Source organism: Tursiops truncatus, chromosome 4 (assembly GCF_011762595.2).
Source record: "Tursiops truncatus isolate mTurTru1 chromosome 4, mTurTru1.mat.Y, whole genome shotgun sequence".
Lineage (NCBI taxonomy): Eukaryota > Metazoa > Chordata > Mammalia > Artiodactyla > Delphinidae > Tursiops > Tursiops truncatus.
Window position 1 is genome coordinate 128,546,973 of NC_047037.1, and position 20,530 is coordinate 128,567,502.

General features: G+C 40.9%; 1 protein-coding gene across 3 annotated transcripts in view; it reads left to right on the plus strand.

The window, feature by feature from the left end:
* Positions 1-2,687: 2,687 nt before the first annotated feature.
* MAP3K7CL (MAP3K7 C-terminal like) overlaps positions 2,688-20,530 on the plus strand; it is a 40,144-nt gene continuing 22,301 nt past the window's right edge. The window contains exons 1-4 of one of the 3 annotated variants that reach the window (XM_073804423.1): positions 2,688-3,187; positions 3,724-3,777; positions 5,191-5,299; positions 18,635-18,696. In XM_073804423.1, coding sequence (XP_073660524.1) covers positions 3,742-3,777; positions 5,191-5,299; positions 18,635-18,696 — 207 coding nt within the window. In that variant the 5' untranslated portion in view covers positions 2,688-3,187; positions 3,724-3,741. Of the gene's footprint in view, positions 3,188-3,723; positions 3,778-5,190; positions 5,300-16,351; positions 16,485-18,634; positions 18,697-20,530 lie in introns of those variants that run through there. The other 2 variants (XM_004327462.3, XM_073804424.1) reach the window with 2 other exon arrangements.

Below are 20,530 nucleotides of genomic sequence, written 5' to 3' on the forward strand. Positions count from 1 at the left end.
CTCATTCTGGGCCTTTCCATTCTGAAGGGTCAGTTTCACTGGAATCCAGATGCTTCCAGTTATGGATTTCCTTGGCAATGTCCTTGTCACCACCAGCTTTTCTGAAGTCACACCCATGGGCTGATTTGGGAGCCAGTGCAGAATTGGTATCCACTTCCCCACCAGCACACACAAGATCCACAACTTCGGTTTCCTTGAGGTTGAATTTAGGTGTCACGGTAAAGATAGCTGGTGTCGGATGAACCTGGATGCTAACAGATCATGAAGAAAGTTATAACTTTGTCTCCTTCACTCCAAAAGTTGAGTGTCAGACATCGATAATGAAACAACTCAATTTGATATTTCATACACAGTGCATCCTGGTATAGTGGAAATAGCATGAACTAAAAATTGGAAAACCTGGATCTTATCTGGGTCATTATTCCATAATGATCATTTATCCTTTAACCTTTTACTTAAATTGTTTGAGTCTCAGTTTCCTCATCTGTTAAATAGGGCTGACAGTATTGGCCATGTTTATTTCATAGGATTATTGGGAAGATGAAGATAAACTCTTTTGAATAAGATTCTTTCTGGGGCTTCCCTGGTGGTGCAGTGGTTAAGAATCCTTCTGCCAATGCAGCAGACACAGGTTTGAGCCCTGGTCCAGGAAGATTCCACATGCCACGGAGCAACTGAGCCCACAAGCCACAACTACTGAAGCCCGTGCACCTAGAGCCCATGCTCCACAACAAGAGAAGCCACCACAATGAGAAGCCTGGGCACCCCAACGAAGAGTAGCTCCCACTCGCCGCAACTACAGAAAGCCTGTGCTCAGCAATGAAGACCCAACACAGCCAAAAATAAATAAATAAAAATAAATAAATTTATTAAAACAAGAGTCTTTTTAATCAATTTTAATGCAATACGTAAGACGATATTATTATCCATAAAATAACATCAAACAGTAATAATAATTCCTGGAAAGATTTGCAGTTAGAAATGCAAATAGGTTTATATGTGAATGTTTTTAATCATCTGAATCTATGCCCCTTATTACTGTGGATAACATAACAAATTAACCTTTTATTCATTAGACCAAGGAAACCTGCTAAATCGTTTTACTTATTTAACATTGTTTGAGCAGTTTAAGGTTTACAGAAAAAAAAAATGAGTGAAAAGCACAGAGTTCCCTTCTATTCCCTCCCCCCCACTTCTCCTCCCCTATTTCCCCAATTATTGCACTAGCGTGGTACATTTGTTACAATTGATGAGTCAATATAGACACAGTCTTATTAACTAAAGTCTGTAGTTTATAACTCTTGGTGTTGTACATTTTACGGGTTTTGACAAACATATGACATATATTCACCATTATAGTGTCACACAGAATAGTTTCACTGCCCTAAAAATCCTATGCTCCCTATTCATCTCTCTCTCCCTCTCTTTAAACCCCTGGCAACTACTGATCTTTTTCCTGTCTCCATAATGGTGCCTTTTCCAGAATGTTGTATAGTTGGAATCATGCAATATGTAGCCTTTTCACATTGGCTTCTTTCACTTAGTAATATACATGTAAGTTTCCTCCATGTGTTTTATGGCTTGATAGCTCATTTCTTTTTATTATTGAATAATATTTCATTGTCTGGATGTACTACAGTTTGTTTATCCATTCACCTATGAAAGGACCTCTTGTTTGCCTCCAAGTTTTGGCAATCATGAATAAAGCTGCTATAAACATCTGTGTGTAAGTCTTTGTGTGGATATAAGTTTTAGTTCCTTTGGGTAAATACCAAGGAGTGTGATGGCTGGATCATAATGGTAAGTACATATTTAGTTTTGTAGGAAGCTGCCAAACTGTCTTCCAAAGTGGCCACACCATTTTTCACCCTCACCAGTATTTGGTGTTGTTAGTGTTTTGGATTTTGGCCATTCTAAGAGGGATGTAGTGGAATATCAATGTTGTTTTAATTTGCAATTTCCTCATGACGTGTGGTGTTCAGTATTTTTTCATATGATTATTTGCCATCTCTATATCTTCTTTTGTGAGGTGTCTGTTCATATCTTTTGTCCATTTTTTTTTTTTTTTTTGCGGTACGTGGGCCTCTCACCGCTGTGGCCTCTCCCATTGCGGAGCACAGGCTCCGGACGTGCAGGCTCAGCGGCCATGGCCCACGGGCCCAGGCGCTCCACGGCACGCGGGATCCTCCCGGACCGGGGCACGAACCCGTGTCCCCTGCATCGGCAGGCGGACTCCCAACCACTGCGCCACCAGGGGAGCCCTGCCCATTTTTAAATTGGGTTGTTTTCCTACTGTTGAGTTTTAAGAGTTCTGTTTATATCTTGGATAGCCATCCTTTACCTGGTATGTATTTTGCAAAGATTTTCTCCCAGTCTGTGCATTCTCTGGATACTTGTTTATCTTTAATTATTTAACCTCAACATCAACATCCAACTCTTTTAAAGTTCTACCCATCTTTAGGTTGATAGCTATTAAAAAGTTTGAACAGTTTGAACTTTCCCTTCCTGTTTACCATTGACTCAGTTTGCGGTCGGTTGCATCATAGATGGGATCAAGTCATCAAGCCCAACAGCAGCTCAACCTCAGACCTCACGTTCTTAAGCCGAATCATCGCTGCCATCATCTGAGAGTCGGCTTGTGGCCTGTCCAAGTTGGCTGGGTCCCGGGGAGCTGACTGGAGCGGCCGACATTTTTGCTGACTGGAGTCATGCTATCTTTGCCAGTTTGCTGGAATAGACACAGACACCGATTGGGTCACGCTGAAGACATTCCTGTCTTGTGAAGCAAGTCTGTTTGTATTTTAGGTTTGCCAGGACTAATGAATTAAAACATTTGGACTCTCCACGACTTGCTGTTTATCAATGCCTCTGACAGGAGGAGGGATTTCTTTTGCTCTTGCTTTTTCTAGAAGCATGACAACATCCTGGCTGTTGGAGAGACAAGGAAAAGAGAGAGGGGTCGTGGAGGGAAGTGCAACAGGGAGGCCCCGTGGGACGCCGGAGTCTGGGGGACAGCAGGTAGCAGCGAGCCGCCCTCCCAGCTGTCACTGCTCCTCAGATTGTCAGCGGCTGCTATGCGGCAGGTGCAGCCTGCTCTGCCACTAGGTCTGTACTCCACAAAGGCAACGACCGGCCAAGGCAGTGGCTGGCCCTCGATTACACAAGTGCAGACACTCAACTAAGTGAGGTAAGGCGACAGGTGTGAAAACCCAACTAAATGCTCAGAGCACCAGCAACTTAACCAAAGCTCTGCTACCGCCGAGAGGAGGAATCAGTGGCCCATTTCCCCAGGCGGTGTGATGAAAAGGCAAGTTGGTTCAGGGGCTCTTGTGGCTGACACTGTGTGGAACTCAAAATCCACCCAACTTTGCCGCCGCCATCCTTTGGGAGGCGGACAGATGTTCTCTGTTGTGTGGAGGGGAGGGACTCTAATTAGCTGTGTTGATTAATTCCATTTCTCGTGGCTGGAAACACTGCCAGAGATCTATTTACAAAATCCCAGGAGGCAAACTTCCACCTCTTCTGGTTTATCTCTCGGTGCAGGAGAGCATTGGGAGATTTAGCCAAAAGAGGAGTGAAGCTTTTCATCCTTAGATGTTATGATAAAATGGTTTGGTGATGGTACAGGGCGTAACAATAAGATTTTTTTCCTTTCGCTACAACTTTAAGGGGTTTTTTATTGTCTGTTTTGTTAAATTTGAGACAGTCTGTTCTATTCCCTAGGAACAGGTGGCTAACAAGATGGTTGATTCTAAGCAGACGAGACTACACAGAAATGTATGTCAGAGCTAAGATAAAACAAATTTTGAGTCAAGTAACAGTGATTTTATATTACCCTTTTCTTGAGTCGAATGTTTCACATTAATACTTCTTTTCTAACTTAGAATGACATGACTTGGAGTGCTTTATGGTTCATTGCTACTTGTAGTGTTCAATGAATGGGCCAAATATGATTCTAACTGGGTGATGAACAGTTGCTGGTTTTTCTCCAAAGCTATACTAGGTGTTTAATATAAGCATGTTCTTTTTTCATATACTGGTGATAAGATGATTCCATATGTATGTATGTCTAAATATATATATTATATGTATATATGCATTCGCTTTGGCTCTATAAATAATTGTAAAAACAAAATTCAGTGTTCTAGACACTATTTTTAGATAGAGAAAAGTTATGGGAAAGAATCAGAAACCTTGCTGTGAGAAAATGTCCTGCTAAAGCAGTTCCCAGAATCTCGCTAAGGATGGTTAAAGAGATGATTTATATTTTGCCATTTTTAGAGACATTTTCTTTAAAACATCATTCAGAGTTTTTGGTTTACTGTCTCCATGAGAAGGAAAGTAGAAGGCTTAGGGGAAAGCATGACTAAAAATAGAAAAGTTAAATATATGGATTTAAATGACAAAGATATCTTGTGTTTATAATTATATCTTTTCCCAGACCCATTGAACAAAAATTATCAAATATCTTGGTTAAATTATTATACAAAGAAATTTTCATGTATTTTCACCCACCCCAACCCGTATTATCTGTAGCATGCTTTTCCATTCATTCTATCTTAGTTTATTAAATGATAAATTAGTAGGTGATGTAGATCATCAATAGGATGTTTTTAGGATGTGTCTTTTGCTCATATCACACAACCTTAGAAATGTTTGGTAGATTAATAGGTAGTTAATCAGATATTTAAAGCGCATACTATTCATAATATAACTGGGGGATATTTTAAAATAGTCTTTGGTATTCTTGAAATAATTCCATGATAGGTATTTGTTACCACTCCCAGATCAATAATTCAGATCCAATTTAGGCTTTTGAGTGTGAAAAGATGTCTGTTGCCTTATTAAGACTTCTTTATCCCCCTCAATTAAAAATAAAATACTATATAAGACCTCAAAGGGCCAGGGTTGGACTGGTCAGTGTAAGGGATACTAAAAAAGTGAGGTGGGTGGAGATTTTGCCCCATCTTTTATATTTTGTTCTAGATGTATTTCCAAAGCAAATGTTTTTATAAGCCAGAAAAAGAATTATAAATGGGACAGGTGTAGGGAAAGCAAGCTAGGAGCTAGGAATATCTTTAAAATAAGAAAGCAGTGCTTACTAACTTTCCCCTCTAAGTTCCAAAGGCCTCTGAGTATTCGAGGGGTAATGTTGGGTAAAGTGACAATGGCTCTTTCTTGTCATTACAGCTGGAAGACCAGGAGGAAGGCCAAGGCTCAGGTGCCCACATGATCAGCACAGCCAGGGTACCTGCAGATAAGCCAGTACGCATTGCCTTCAGCCTCGATAATGCCTCAGGTATGCTCTGCTTTGAGGGAAAGTGTTGCCTCCTCAGCCTGCCGCCTTCTTACCATCATGTTTTCTAGTTCCACAAAGGGCATTTAAAAATGCATGCCTGGGGACTTGCCTGGTGGTCCAGTGGTTAGGAGTCCGAGCTTCCACTGCAGGGGGCACGGGTTTGATCCCTGGTCGGGGAACTAAGATCCTGCAGGCTGTGTGGCCAAAAAAATAAAAATGCATGCCTGGCATGAGCCAATGATGGGGAGAGTGATTCTTCATCATGCATCGTTGGAGAGTGGCTTCCAGAAATGCCTCTGGTGACGCTTCCATCTCCAAACCTTTGGTCGTTTGAGCACATTTCTTCTTCTTCTTTTTTAAAAAAGTATTTATTTATATTTATTTAGGCTGTGCTGGGTCTTAGTTGCAGCACTCGGGACCTTCCTTGTGGCATGAGGATTTTTAGTTGCAGCATGTGGACTTCTTAGTTGCAGCATGCATGCGGGATCTAGGTCCCCCACCAGGGATCAAACCTGGGGCCCCTGCGTTGGGAGCACGGAGTCTTACCCACTGGACCACCAGGGAAGTCCCTCTTCTTATTTTTTTACTTTTTCCATTTTAGTTTTCTTTTATTATAAAATTCATGGAGCTATAACAATTTCTAATGAGAACAAATTATGTCATTGTTAAAACTGCACGAGGAAATGTTTATTAAGAGCTGGCAGTTGGCTAGGTAATATAAAAATATCACTGTCCCGGTTCCAGCAGCATTTCCTGAAGCCTAAGTTCCAAATGCTGGTTTCTCACTGGTGCTCCCACACTTCCGGCTAATAAACAGACTTCAGCGGGAGTGATGAATGAGACAGGTGAGGCAGACCTTCTTGAAATAGTATGGTCTGAGGTGAGGCTGTCATACATAGAGCCCTTTGTCATGGCTTCCTTCAATGACCTCTTAACACACATACTCAGTTCCACCGTTTTTGACAGGGGACCTCAGGTGGTGTGAGGTCACAGCAGTGAGGAAGGGAAGGCTTGGATCTCTTCCACTGGTGTCATCTTTTGCTTTCAGTCTAATGTCATCTGTTAAAATCACATAGTCACACGCTTAAACAACATTATCATTTAAACCTTGCATCTTCTGAGCATTGATTCCCTCCTTCCTTCCTTCCCTCCTTCCCTCTCTCCCTCCCTCCCTCCCTTGCTTCCTTCCTTCCTTCCTTCCTTCCCTCCTACAATGCTCCTGTAGGAAGGAATGCTTTAAAAAGTAATGATTGAAAAGGGACAGGTTCCTCCCCCAAATAATGCAAAGTAAGGATCTGGGCTCTGTGAAGTCTGACACTACACAACCCATTTAGACTTTACGATACCAAGTGATTATGGTGGTGACACCTCTGCCCTGGGGTTCCTGGACTATGCAGCCCCCAGTGGAGAATTCGTTCTAGAGTAGGAAGAGGTGAAGCCTTGACTCTTCATCATCTGTTCTTCTAACACTCTTCCCATGGCCGCTGTTATATTATATTCCCAATCAAGGTTGCCTTGCAAGACAATGATGAAGGGGAAACCTCCCAAAAGGCAAACCAATCCGTCTCAACTAAGAAATGACAACTACCACTAATTGCATTTGTCTTTGCATTAGATCTTCACTTATATTATTTCTGATCTTTAAAATAACCATGCAATGTAGGCATTACTATTTCCAATTTGCAGAGACAGGGATCAAGGTCCAGAGACCCCACTGTTAGTGAGTAACTGAGTTATGATTTAAACTCAGGTCCCTAGACTGGACTGTCTGAACTCTTCATTATCCCATCATGCATCTCTAGGAAGAAAAGGAAGCTATGTTTGTAGGGAAAGAGAGTATGTAAGAACTCTCTGTACTTTCTGCTCAATTTATCTGTAAACCTAAAACTGCACTAAAAAATAAAGTCAATAATTAAAAACAAAACAAAAAAGAAAAGCTCCTTCTTTTTTTTTTTTGCGGTACGTGGGCCTCTCACTGCTGTGGCCTCTCCCGTTGCGGAGCACAGGCTCTAGATGCGCAGGCTCAGCGGCCATGGCCCACGGGCCCAGCCACTCCGCGGCATGTGGGATCTTCCCGAACCGGAGCACAAACCCGTGCTCCCTGCATCGGCAGGCGGTCTCCCAACCACTGCGCCACCAGGGAAGCCCGCTCCTTCTGTTTTTACGCATTTCATAAATACAAGATTTTGAGGAATAATCAGTGCTTGAGTGGCTAGCTCTCAAGACAGACACATGTAAACACAAAATCCCAAGGGAGAAAGAAGATGTACAATTTTCTTCCCTGTGCTCGTGTCCCACATGAGCAGGACAAGTCCTGTCGCAATCAACAGTGTTACAGAAAAAATCTAGTATATAAAGCTTGTTTATTTCAAACAATATTATTATATCATAATTTTGGGCAACACAAATAAACACATTGGTCCCTCATATTCATTTTAACAAAATTTAATTTATGTACAGAAAAGAACCATGGAGAGGTGGATCTTCTCTTTGGGCTACATGAAAGACTCTTCCTTGAAGTACAAGATGTACAACTTGTAATTAATTTGCCACCATCCTTTGAACCCTCTTGGCCCCTGACTGGGAATTCCTGCATGTTTTTCATCAGTCATTTTCGATTGGTTTGTTCCAGTCTCTTTCAAATGTCCCAAGAATGCCCACTTCTGAAATTCACAGTTTTTGATACAGTAGCTTCAAATAAGGGTTGTCATTTATTTCAAGTTAATTCCTGACTTCCAGTTCTACAGAAAGATGCTCATGAAGCCTTATGAAGAACCTTCTAAAACTAAATTTTGTAAAATGATCAGTGTGTCCCCATATCTCTCGAAAGGGCACCTAACTAGAGAATCCAAGACAGGAGCTGGGGTTCTGTGTTTCTCCATCTTTCTTAAAATAATCACCAGAGAGCACTTATCAAAAACATATGTTCCATGGCCCTACTCCTCCTGCAGTAGGCTCGGACTGAAGCCCAGCAATCTGTATTTTCCCATGCACCTGAGCTTACAAGTGCACAGAAAGATGCCTTGCAGATATCTGGGGACACTCCCTCTGAATTCTCAAATAAGGAGTGTGTGGAGTGTCACACCAAGCAACACTTGCCATCATACACACTATGCATGCCTTTTGAATTCCAGTGCATGTGGTCCATAGACCACACACTTAGGGGGAAAAGAAAGGAAAAATCCTAGACTTTTACAATAAATGGGAAAACTAAGGTAAACTTTTAGGGAGTAATTCCTTATTATTGAATTTATTCTTGAGGAGTAAGCAGAGTCCATGATAAAAGGAGATGTCTTTGCCTGTGAACGTTGACTTGTTCATTTCTTATGAGCCTAATACAGTGCTTATTCCTCTGGTCATGTTAGGACCGTTTCTTTTCTTTTCTTTTTTTTATTTTTTTGCATATTTATCTGAGACAATTTAGTGTAGAGGTTAAGGGAATACGGCTTTGAAATCAGTGAGCTGTGGTTTCTAGATCCATTTCCATCACTGTTTGTATGATCTTGGGTAAGTCACTCAACTTTGCTGAACTTCAGTTTCTCATAAGATGTGTATAGTAATAACTCACAGAGTTCTTGTGAGAATTAAATGACACTATATAGATAAAACATGTAGCATAGCACTTGACATAAATTAAGGACTCAGTTAGGCCCTGTGTTTATGATGACTGATTCTGGAAAATAAAGGAAAGTATAAAGCATGAAGCAGCTTTGTGTTTCACCTACATCTCACACTTCTACTTCTTGTCAAGGTAGGGTTTATAGTATAACTGAGCTGTAATTATTTAGGGAGTAATTATCCAGTTGCTGGATTGTGGGTACCTCTCCTTCTGCTCTTAGCAGTTAGCTGAGCTTTACTTAGTTTCTATATTTCTAGCATTCTGCCAAAGGCTGGTGATATGTGCAAAGAGAAGTACAATATGATCTCTCCTGTGGGGAAAAATCTGTCCCCCAGAGCAGATGGGAACAGCTTCTTGGAAGATGTAATAGTCATCCTGGGCTTGAAGGCGGGTAGTGTAGGAAAGGTGCCATTTCTGGATACCACATATAAGAAAAGGAAGCTACACATCTTCTAACAATTCTTCTTCCTTTTCCCTTCAAACAGAAAGTGTGAGCAAATCCTAAGTCAGGAAGAGCACGATTTGTTCAGGAAATACTAAAACTCTCTTCAGCTGGAACAGAGGTCTGAACTGTGGAAGAGTTCCTGCCATTTACTTGGCCCCTCTCTGAGCTGGGCATTGTGCTGGAGTCTTAGGTAGAATGTGTATTTTAGATAGCAGTAGACTAGAGTTACCAAGTCAATCTTAAAAGTTCAGTGAAAGAGTTTGGATTTGATCAGAAGCGATAGAGTTTCAAGAGTCCTTGAGCAAGGGAGTAATATGATGAAAATGATGAGTGTTCAATTGAGATAGTCTAGAATGTGGGGAGATGAGAGAATGCAAGGGGCTTTTTATCATGGTACACAGACAAAGTGATGAAAGCCTGGATTAGAGAATGGAATGGGATGATTGAATTCAGAGTACATTTGGAAGGAAGGGTTGAAAGGACTTGGTGACAGACTGACCTGGGAGATGGGGAATTGATCATTGATAGCAGAATGAGCCACAAGTTTTCAGAAAGACTGGGGACCTCTAGGGGCTTAAATAAAGGAAGCAAGTTGTTAGAGGGAAAAAAAGCCTTCTAAAATACAATCACCATTTCTAGCCTACCATTAGAACCCATCCTTAAGTAACACTTAGCTAGCCATACCTCCCAGAGGCAGCAACGCCTGTCTTTCTTTTTTTTAAGAATATATTTTATTTAATTAATTAATTTTTTTGGCTGCACCGAGAGGCTTGCGATATCTTGGGATCTTAGTTCCCCAACGAGGGATCAAACCCGGGTTCTCGGCAGTGAAAGCATGGAGTCCCTAACCACTGGACCGCCAGGAAATTCCCAGCAATGCTTGTCTTTAATAAACTATGATATGACTGGTATTACCTCCAAACTGGGAATTCCAAAGAGTTGACTTTCTAAATTGGGACCTTCATGAAGTTACTTTTCTCAATAGAAAATGTGCAGAAGAGAAATAGGAATCCCACTTCTTGGGTTATTAGAGACTCACTGGCCCTTCTCCAATTAGAGAGAATTTAGAGTTAGACAGACGTGAGGATTTGATGTTAATTACTTGAGAATTTTCTTTATCTTCAGCAGAGCCAAAATCTGGCACATTCTTGTGTAAATCTAGACCTTGGATTTTTTTAAAAAAAATTTTGGTTGTTATTTAGAATCAAGGATAGTGGTATCAGCCTTAGCTGGTAGCTTTAAACAATTTGTTAAAAAATTTTTTTTTCAAGCTATTAGAATTTTTCATATCTGGGCATGAATTAATCATAGGACCTTTAGTTTAAAAAAACTAAAGACCCACTCTGCTTAAGTAATACTATTTTGTCCTCACACATCTGGTGTTTTGTGTGGCAGTGGGAACTATGTGGAATAGCTGAAATAGCTATCCTTGAATCTAGTTTAACTGGGTATCGTGTGAATGTCTTTTTGCATACATATGCAAAACTGGCTCTCAGCAAAATTGTGATGCAGGTGAAATGTCTCTTGTCATTGTCCCCTTCCTTCAACTTTTTCCTCCCTGTGGTACCTTTTGGTGTTATTTCTCTCTCCCTCTTCAGGGCCCAAAAGTTTCTGTACTCTCTTCTCTTCGCAGTCTCAATCCTTGCTTTTGGGAAAGACTCTGGAAAACCTCATTCACGCTAAGCAATAAGTGTCGAGGTTTACCTTTTTATCTCTCTCAGGGTGTATTTTTGTGTATCAGTAGGAGGTCTAGGGATAAAGTTCCCCCTGGAATTCTACCAGCCAACTTGGTAAGGATGGCGTTTGGGGACATGGGCTGGGTGAGCCTCTTTGAACTCTCCCAGGTGGCATTCTGTCCCAACTCTGACCCTTCCTTGAGGGCTGCCTCAGCATGTATTGATAACAATAAGTTGAAAACCACTCAAGAGTGGGGTGGGAGTGGGGGGGTCTTCTATATTTACATCCTTTACAGAGTTGAGAACCACAGTAGAACTTAATTATCAAATACTATAAAATCAATAATACAGTATCTATAACCCCTTTGAGTTTGTTATTCTGGTATCGGGTGAAGATTCTTTGAGATACAACTGGATTTATTGGTTGGAATCTGTTGCTTAAGGCTGTAAAGAAAGGTCAAAAAGGAAAAGAATGCTTATGGAGTCCGTAGGTGCTTTTACTTGTACTATCTCATCAATTTAGTATAGGTGATAACTCTGCAGGAAGATGTTATTATACCCATTTTACAGATGTGGAAACATTGGCTAAGGGAGGTTAAATAACTTGCCTCTAATCAAGCAGTTAATAAATAATGGGAAGGGATTCAAAGCCAGGCTCTTGGGGCTGTTTTTACTTTATTGCCCATTTGGAGGCAGGATCCAAGTAATAAGAGAAAAGAATGATTGTTCCTGTCAGCAAATAGCTTCCCCAATGATCCTGGGAAATGATGGAGGAAAGTTAGTTCTGATATGTTTTCATAGAGTAGGAAAGAAGAAAGGGAGAGGTAAATTTTATTTAGTGGTGTCTGACAAATAAATATACTTCCAACGAGTTCATCTTGAAGCAGATGTTTCTGGGTGAGGGAGTATGTTTTTAAGCTGAATAAGTCAAAATATTCTTACAAAAGGATAAATCAATAAGATTCACCAAATTATAGCTACAATAATAGTGACTAGATGAGTGTTTCAAAGAAACAAAAAATCTGTCTTTAAACTGAATCAGGTCTCTCCATGCAGAGAAATATCATTCAGTCTATTTGATGTATGATCTTGTTTGCCTGATCGTTTTAGGTACTGGTTAAGGTAACATGGTGATTTTTATTAATTATAAACAATTGACAATCTGCTAGGTATCATACGAAAGCTCTCCCTTTATCCATGTCCATATCTATAGTTTTAAGTTTATGGGCCCTGAAAATTCAATGTGTATTAGCTTCGCATCTCTAATGTTTAACAAGCAGAAAGCAAAGGTTAAAAAAGCTTTTGATGTGTTTCAAAATGATATGATGCTCTAACAAGAACCAAGGTATCCAGAAAGTTTAAAATAGTTTTTTTGATGTATTGGTAATGTGATTTGCAAACTTATGTCACTTATTTTATTTCTAAAAATAAAATGTGAATCTTGATTTAGATTTAAAGGAAAAGTACTCAAAAACCTTTCATGTGTAAGTTAAAAAAATTTTTTTTACAATATTTTATATAGAAAGTGCTTTGATAAGGAAGTAAAAGAGAAACACTTTTAAAATTCAGACTTAAATGAAGAGAGCTGAGGTTATGGCCACACCAGGGAAATCTCCCTTAACTTGGCCTGGGGAAAACTCAGTAATTAGAGTCAGTGATCTTGACCCTAGCTGTTCTCTTTGGATTATTCGGATGAGGAAGATACCCTTAACCCCCATCATTAAACACATACATATGCGCATGCGGACACACACACACACACACACACACACACACACGTCTTGCCTCCCCATTACCACTTGATTGAGTTTATGGTGAAAAGGAATTTAAACTCGATTATATTAAGCATTCATTGTTACTACTGATTATTTCCTAGGTGCCAGGCTTTAGGCGAAATGGTTGACATATGCATTCCTTTACTAATAAGTTTCTGAGACAGAGAATGTCACGTCCATTTTGCAGAGGAGAAAACTGAGTCTCAAAGAGATTATGTTGATTGTCCACATTCACCAATTAAAAAGTGGTCAACCCAGGACTTCCCTGGTGGCGCAGTGGTTGAGAGTCTGCCTGCCGATGCAGGGGACACGGGTTCGTGCCCCGGTCCGGGAGGATCCCACATGCCGCGGAGCGGCTGTGCCCATGAGCCATGGCCGCTGAGCCTGCGCGTCCGGAGCCTGTGCTCTACAACGGGAGGGGCCACAACAGTGAGAGGCCCGCGTACCGCAAAAAGAAAAAAAAAAAAAAAATAGTGGTCAACCCAGAGATTCAAAGGCAGGTTTATCCATCCTACCAAATGGCACCAACCTGCTGTGTCCTTAGTGGTTAGGAGCCTTCACAGGCAAACAGTTACCAGGAAAGGTTTTTCATGAGTCTCTGCAGTGTAGCCACTGCCCAACTCACTTGCCTCTTAAGTGTCAGTTTGCCCCTGGTGCCCTGGACAGTCTCCAGGAGACCAGCACTCAGGGGTTGTCCTGGAGGCAGGACCATAATGTGTAGAGGCACAGTGCAAACATTCTGGGGCTCTTAAAAAATTATTAAAAATTTCAAGACAGTGTACCCGGATCATTAAACCAAGCGCGGACCCGCCTGCGAAGAGCTCCTGCGACTGCGCAGGTGCATTCCCACGAAGCCGGCTTTGACTGCCGGAAGCGTAGACGGGTTGAATGGATTCTGGGCCAGCTGCCTCTCGAAGTTCCTGGTTGGGGAGTGGAGTGAGGTTTGGGGATGTTCTCTGAGCGTGACTTCTCCCTCTCCCGAGGTCTTCTTCTCTGTGTGGAAACCGACACTCATTCTATCAAGGATTTAGAGTTTCCCAGCATAGACCCAGTTGTACAATATTTAGGATGGAGGGCACAGTGGGATGGGGAGAGAGTTGACTCCAAAGTCCAGTCAAGATGTTGTCTAGGGCAGTTGTTCTCAAATACTGGTTCCCAGACCTGGTCTGGTTCTGATGAAGTTTTCCTCTCTGATGTAAAACAAAAGAAATAAGGACAGCACAGTGAGGTTGTGTGTGTGTGTTTGTCTATAAAGCTAAATTTATCCATTATGATGGATACACTTGCATTCTCAGATTATATTTGTCTTATAATTTTGGTGTTAAAATGTTCTCTGTCATAAAGAGATGTTAAAGATACGTGGTCGTTGTTTTGGAATCTTCACTAGCTGAATAAAAATTTGGACAGTCTAAGGGCATGATTCCCAATGTTTGGGGGAAAATTTTACTGGCTCATGAAATACAAGTGCACGGGAACCCATGAAGCAGAAGGTGAAGAAGCACAGGGCAGCATGAGAAGAGCCCTGGGCGGGGAGACACCCCTTAGTCTTACGAGACTCTTCCTTTCGCGGGGCCCTTGTCCTCAGCTCTGCTCTGAGAGACTGGGACCAGATGACCAGCAGTTCCTTCCAGCTGTAGAGCTCTGGCTGCATACTTACTAAATAACAGTGAGGATTTGGATTACAGACCCAATGGGCCTCCCTTATCTGATTCATGGAGAAGCACAAAGCAGACAATTTAAGGAAACCTGAAGCAGGATAACCACCAAAGCAACCCAACAGCTGCTAAATAGACACTGAGACAAGCCCATCATAAAATGTACTATGGTATGTCATAATGGTTGGGATACCAATCAGAAAGTTCTATATTAAGTACCATTGACTTAGTCACATTGTGTTTGCAAAACAAGCAGTGAACATCTGCTTATTAAAAAAAAAAAATTCCTCTTTCATTCTTTCCTTTATCTTTCGTCCTTTAACAAATTCCTGAGGATACATTTTTCTTGGTCCATCAAGCCCACAGTGTCATTTTGGAAAGGAAGCCTATGAATTATTTTCTTAATGCATTAAAAAGTGTGGTAAAGTGATTTGCCGGTTTGGCATAGAACCTCAGTCCCTGCCTTGAATGTAATAGGCATTTAATAAATATTTGATTGATAAATAAATTTTAACAAAAAAGTACTTGCATTCTGATTTTTTATCACATTATAAACATATCTAGCAACTGCTCTCCTTTTTTAAAAAAAGCCAAATTTTCCAAGGGGGTGTCTTGCATAGCTACTGTACAATTTACTTTGTGCTTCTGGAATTGTCAAAACAAACTTAACTGCTCTTAGGAACTCCGATCTGATATCACTGTCAAAATGTTTTACAACGATTTGGCCAAATGTCTGTGGAACAGCTGTGCTACTAGTCTGCCTAAGTCATTTTCCTTCTTTCTTTTTGGCCCAATCCTGTGATTCATCATTCTGCTTTTAGAATATTTGCCTATTTTTAAAACCAGTCAAAGAAGGCAGCCACTGTTTAAAAGTAAACACACCACACATCAACTTGGAGCAGCTTTGTAAGCAGCTTTGCAAGCCCTGAAATTTCTGGCTGGCAGGGATGCCAGCTAAACCAGGTGGCATCAAGCAGTGAAATACCGGACTGGCTTTCAAACTCAGTCATCTCCTTACATCTGTCTTTGGTTTTCTTGTTTCCAATGCCATTTCCTGCTTGGATTAAATCAACTTTAACAAAACTCTTGCTTTTATTTTGCCTTTCTAAAATATTTATTATATGTTTATTTCTATGTCAATCAATTAGACTTTTATTTTTTCCAACTCGAGGAATCTAATCTTAAGCCTTTACTTATCTGCAAAATTATCAGCTTGGTCCCATATATATGCCTTTACATGGTGTGACTATCAATAATGACAGATTTTTATAATGGGCTTTATTCTGGGTCATACCAGATATTTGCTATTTACTATAGTAATGCAAATGAATAACTCTTTTCCTTTTTATTTTAAATTTTTTATAATTAAGCAGGAAGGAGCGTGACTTCATGGGGAACAAGGTGGATTAAGTCCCAGGAAGACTTGAGTTCCATTCCTGGCTGTCCTTTAGAATTCTAGAATGTACTATCTGCTCTGTACTTTGTAGAAGTGGTTTCTCCTTCTAAAAAGTGGCTGCTCATCTGTGACTATTAAGGTTGGGGTGCCAAAGTATAATATGTTCCCATTTACCCGTACCAAGTTGTTCCAGCCTTGAACTCAATGAGTGGAAATAATCATGATGTTTGGGTTGTTGATATTTTATTCAAGTAAATTGAAATGCACCTTAGACCAAAGTCCATTTTGTATACAAACTATAGGTTTTATAATAAAGGCTATCTCCAAAGGGTCAGTAGAAACAAATGGTTATTTCTGTCTTTTTAAAAAAATTTTTCTGTTTTTTTGGTGCAATTCTTTGCAAATGATGGGGTGGATTGAAAAAGCCACAGTATTTGGCAGAAGTTGTCACCTCCGAGTAGAAGAAAGCATTCCAAGGGCCAAGGGATTGACTCTCCTTGTTTCCTTGTGAGATGGCACTTCAACCTGCAGCGAGAGTCTTGGGAAGATTTCCCTGTTGCTACTTGCTCTCTGCAGCTACATAACGTCGGTGAACCTGGGGGCATCCATTGTCTGGCAGGTACAGGAACAAATGGATTCACAGTTGGTGCCCCATTGCCATTGTCTGAAGCCACTCAAGTGGGAGTATTATTACACTACTCTTGACTAAATTATAGCAAAGACCCTTAAGGTGTTTGGAAGAGGTGAATACTGTCCTTGTTTGAATGATATTTCTGGTGATTATCTTCGGTGCCTTCGAAGAAACGTAGTCTCTTAGAAGCCAGGAGCTCCTCGTGTGCTGTGTTTTATTATGGATAGTACTGTCAGTGAGTAGGGAGAGGATGCTTACTTCTGCATTGTGCATGGCCTGTATTACTTCTTCTCATTCAAAGAGGACTTCAACAGTTTTTATAAATAAATTTGTTTATAGTAGTGAGAACATAAAAAGCATGATCTTTCTTTCTTATAATTTAAAATAGATTTGGTATTGAAATTATTCATGTAGCCTGTATTTCATCATAGTCTCATAGTCATACCTGTGGTACCTGTTGTTGTCAACAAGGAGAGGATTGGAAATCTATGGCCAGTGGACCCACAGAGCCAGATACAGAGGTTCTGCTGACAAGAGGGCTGTCCTCTAGTACCAGGGCTAGGTCAGCAGTATGTTCTTTTTTTTTTTTTTAAACTTCCAAGGACAGTCTTTATTAGTGCTAAAATTACTTAGTTAAACTCCAACCTGAACTGCTACACTTCTATCTTTATCTGTAGAAAATAATGGAATAAACACCAATAGCTACTCACTGCTCTAGATCCCATAACTCTTTAAACTTCCTAGTGAGGGTCAAAATGCTCTACTTCAAGATCATATTATTCTTGAGAAGCACTTTATTCTGACTGTATGCACAGCTTTTCTTCCTTTTTTTTTATTGCAGCATTATTTATTATTACTAAAAATTGGAACTCAATATTCACCAATAGGAAAATGGACAAATACATTCAAATAATAAATGAATGAGTGAATACTGTATATCAGTTAAATGAACAAACTAAAACTAAGTTTATTTAGTTCAATCTCAAACACATAATGTTAATCAAAAAAAAAGAACAAATTTTAGAAGAATATCTACAATGTGATTCAATTTATAGTTTAAAATCATCCATGCATAGTAATACTATATTACCTACATAGTTTGTGGGTGTATACATACATAATAAAAATATAAATACATACATATACATGATAACCTCTAAAATCAGGATAGTGGTTACTTCTGAACATGAAGAGGTAGAAGGGGAATAGAGTTGTCTCCACTCACCTTATTTCTTAAGCTAGTTTCTTACCTTTTCTTACCATATGAATTCAATTGTCATGAATTCCATTAGAAATTCTGCAGTAGAAAAACTCTCCTCCTTGCCAAATAATTGAATGGTACGATTCTCAACATCTTTTTAGTCTAAGGAGGTGAGCCTTATGGCTATGGCAAGGATAGCAGAAGTATGTTCTTGAAGAGATTCGGATAAACTTCTCTCAGGTTTCCTCTGATGCTTCTGTGAACCACCTCTTTTGATCCAGCAACACCTGCCTGTTGCCAGTCAGCCAGATGAAGGCAGCTGAGGACAGAGTTGCGGGCTCTCCCGCATCAGGACAGTGTATAGGCCTCGGGTTGGGATTGCTGCCTGGTGCATTGGGAAGAAACGCCCTGATTAGGTTACTGCCTGTCACCCACTGTAACCCAGAGGAAGCTCTGGTCAACTGCCTGTCAGTGGTGGTTTGTGGTAAGAGCAGAGGGCAAACCCATCAAAGCTTGCCACCCTTGGAGTCTTTCAGAGCAGAACTAACACTTTTTTTCACTAACACGTTCTTCTGTCCCAGTGAGGTTGTTCTGGTCACCTCATTATTACCTGGTTAAATAAAGCACTTTCCTGAATATCATATTTTTTGGTTTTGGCTAACGTAGGAGTATTGAAAGATAAGCAGTACTTTTTAATTGGAGAACTACTAGACTGAACATTTGAGGATTCTGATACTTGTTTGCAAAATTTTGGTCAAACCAACTACGCCTTCTGTGCTTCTGTTTGTACCAAAAAATGAGCCAAATTGCCTCTGCATTCTTTCCGTCCCTAACTGATGTATACTGATGGTGCAAGTCCAAAGATGGTAACAGCAAGAGAACTCTCCTGAGAGAAAGGCCTCTAATAGTGAAGAATCTCTTTATTTTCATGTTTTAGATGATACACCTCCTGAAGACGCCATTCCTCTGGTCTTTCCAGAATTAGACCAGCAGCTACAGGTAAGGATTTTTCTGCAGTCTTTACTCTTTCCTCCTTAGTTTCACAAAATACAGTGAGTGGAAAAGTGGTCTAATTGAGAAAGATTGACCTGGAGACAGAGTGGGAGACATTTCACGTCATCAAGGTTTGCATTTCTAGGGTTTCAAGGTCATGAAGCCCTCAGGTAATGCCCCTGTCTGTTTATGTGGCTATAGCATGAGAATAGCAAGAACTTAGGGGACTTCCCTGGTGGCACAGTGGTTAAGAATCCGCCTGCCAATGCAGGGGACACGGGTTCAAGCCCTGGTCTAGGAAGATCCCACATGCTGCGGAGCAGCCAAGCCTGTGTGTCACAACTACTGAGCATGCACTCTAGAGCCCACGAGCCACAACTACTGAGCCCATGTGCCACAACTACTGAAGCCTGCACGCCTAGAGCCCATGCTCCGCAACAAGAGAAGCCACTGCAATGAGAAGTCTGCACACTGCAACGAAGAGTAGCCCCTGCTCACCACAACTAGAGAGAAAAGCCCTCATGCAGCAACGAAGACCCAATGCAGCCAATATTTAATTAATTAATTAAAAAAAAAAGAACTTAGGGTGTAAGCTCCTACTTTTAAGGAGTTTTGGAGCCTGGGGACAGGGCTGGTCCCTGCTCTCCTTAGCTATGGACGTTTCTGGGCTATTGTAGTTTTGGCCCATTTTGGATTAGTGATTTAGTGATAAACTACAAGGGACACTTGTCATGTGTGGCGAGACTTCAGAATAATCTTCCTTTCTCTACTCCATGCTCACCCTCTCCCCAGTTCTCTGACAATTTGTAGTAGAAGGTAATTATTTTAAGTTAAGCCTTCTGAATCCTGTCTGGTTTGACCTATGAGAAAAATATTTTGTATGTGTAGTCTATGGATGACCTATCAAAGATATCTAATTTTAATACACCAGAATTATTTGAAAGAAGATAATTTATGACCCTTTCATTTTCTTTAGGTGATATATGGTGATCCCAGAAAGATGGCTTTAGGAAGAGGCTCTGCTTAAAATACCTGGATACTGGCCTTGGGTCAAATGTTCACCTGAGTACTTCACTTTGCTGTCACATTTAGACCAGTCTAATAGGGGTTTTGAATCCTGTGCACAGATGTTTTCTTAATCACCACTTTTTTCTCTAAATACTGATTCTGAAAGCCTTTAGGAGGGGTGTGCCACCTCCAGTTCCCAACTGATGTTTCTTCTTGTCTTACACTTGGTAGCATTTCCCATGTGTGGGTGTGCTTGGCGTCCTGAAGTCATTTGAGTTTGGGGCCCCTGGACCAGAACAGCCCTTGACAGAGGTGGGAAGAACCAAGAATGAGCCCTTATGCAACCTAAGATAGAATCCTTTTTTTTTGGCTCCAGTTCTTGTCTCTGTGCCCAGTGCACTGAATTAAAACCTGGAAGCAACTAGGTTGGGTCTGAAGAGCTGGTGTTTCACTGCTGGGGTGGTCCCCTGAAGATCTATCCAATACAACTCAGTTGTGACCAGACCTCTTGGAGGAGCTCTTGTCTCATCTCTGTGCAGGCCTGGGCATCGTCACAGCCCTCCGACAGAAAGCCTGCCAACAGAGCAATATCAGTAATGTAGAGATTTCTGAAGACTGTTCAGGAGGTTATACTAATGACCTTGCAGCTGTCAAAAGACAGCTCTGTTCTCCTGTAAAATTTCCTCTGCAGCTATCAGCCATCGTATCTCCTTCCTCTCCTGTCCCCCATGCAGGGTCTTCAGCCCGGCTCTCTGGTTCCTGCTGTCTAACCATATCCCCCAACCTCTCTTCTTCTCACCATGGAGGACAACTCAGCTGTTCCTCTGCTTTT